The sequence below is a fragment of the Myotis davidii genome, unplaced genomic scaffold (genome assembly GCF_000327345.1).
Source record: "Myotis davidii unplaced genomic scaffold, ASM32734v1 scaffold265, whole genome shotgun sequence".
NCBI lineage: Eukaryota > Metazoa > Chordata > Mammalia > Chiroptera > Vespertilionidae > Myotis > Myotis davidii.
This window is the reverse complement of record NW_006296627.1, coordinates 5,364,495-5,366,059: the sequence shown is the minus strand read 5'-3', so window position 1 is coordinate 5,366,059 and position 1,565 is coordinate 5,364,495. Positions and strand designations below refer to the sequence as shown.

General features: G+C 46.2%; 1 protein-coding gene across 1 annotated transcript in view; it reads right to left on the bottom strand.

The window, feature by feature from the left end:
- LOC102771862 (olfactory receptor 4C12) overlaps positions 1 to 1,565 on the bottom strand; it is a 3,192-nt gene continuing 1,627 nt past the window's right edge. Inside the window, exon 2 of the mRNA XM_006772341.1 lies at positions 1 to 117. Within this exon, the coding sequence (XP_006772404.1) occupies positions 1 to 117 (117 nt within the window). The remainder of the gene's footprint in view (positions 118 to 1,565) is intronic.

The window sequence follows — 1,565 nt, the reverse complement described above, 5'->3', positions numbered from 1 at the left end:
TCACTGCTGCACGTGGCATCTGTCTGAGGAATGTGTCCTGTCTGCCCTGATGGTAGAACCAAAGCCTCTAAATAATGCACACTTGGTCTGAATCAGCATCTCCTCCCCCTTCCTTCCCTGTGCATGAGACACATCATGAATCAGTGTCTAATACACCACAATAACATAATCATTAGAGCTCAGGCCTAGAAATTAGATCAGCTTGTATTTAAATCAAATCTCTACCAAATTTTAGCTTTTTTTACCTTGATCAAATGATGCTCACAGTGAACATCAATTTCCTTGAACATAAAATAGAATTATTAATTCCTCTCTGAAGGGAATAATGTGAGAATTAGATAAAATACCACACTTAGCAGAGTGACATAAACACAGAATGCTCATTATATGTTAGTTCTCACTGTATCCACATTTCCTTTATCTCTTACAACTTCTCAAGGATTCTCAACTTTAGTCAGACTTTTAAGTAAAAAGAAGATCAAACACTCGTAGAAAGATTTCAGAATTATAATGACTTATGAATCAGTATTCAATACTTTAAAACATGGTCTTTCTTCTCTCCTAATTTCGGTATTTGTCCAGATTCTACCAATACTTTATCAATATAGACATAAATAGATATAGATATAGATACAGAAAAAGTGATATAGGTAGATATATAGGTATATAGGTATAGGTATAGGTATAGGTATAGGTATAGGTATAGGTATAGGTATATATATCCTATGTAATAATAGCCAAACATGGTAATTGACCGTAACTTTGCTACACCTCCCATCGGCTAATCAGCAGGATATGCAAATTAACTGCCAACAAAGATGGTGGCTAATTTGCATACTGCAGGCAGGGTGGGACAGTGCAGCCGCCAGCACAAGAGCCACCATCCAAGCCCCCATGTGTTACTCCAGAAGCCACAGGCCTACCACCAGTGATTGGATCCGACCCGGCCGCAGGCTGGCCCCAGAAGCCCCAGAAGTCACCCAGAAGCCGCCTAGAAGCCAGTGGGGGGCGGGGGGGAGGCAGCATCCCCTGCCCAGGCCTGACACCTCTGGCGGAAGCATCAGGCCTGGGCAAGGGGCCAATCCGGAGATCAGAGGGTGATGGGGGTTGACACCTATGGCCGAGGCATCAGGCCTGGGCGAGGGCAGAACCGGTGATTGGAGGGAGATGGGGGGTCCCCTGCCCAGGCCTGAGGCCTGTGCCTGAGGCGTCAGGCCTGGGCTGGGGTGGGGAGGTGCGGAGGGGTGCCAAGCTGGCGATTGGTGTTATCTACAGAGGAAACACCTTTACCGACTGCTCATTGGCTGTATGCCACTGGTAATATTCTTAGTAACTTGGGTAATAAGAATCCAAAAAGGTGACCTAGGGTTTTTCAACACACTCCTGGCGAAAAAAAAAAGAAGGTCCACTACTAGAGGGCTAAGAAATGTCATATCCTACCCTAGCCGGTTTGGCTCAGTGGATAATGCCTTGGCCAGCCTATGGCAGTGTCTGGGTTCAACTCTGATCAAGGGCATGTACCTAGGTTGCAGGCTCCTCCCTGGCCGGGGCCCAGGTCAGGGTTC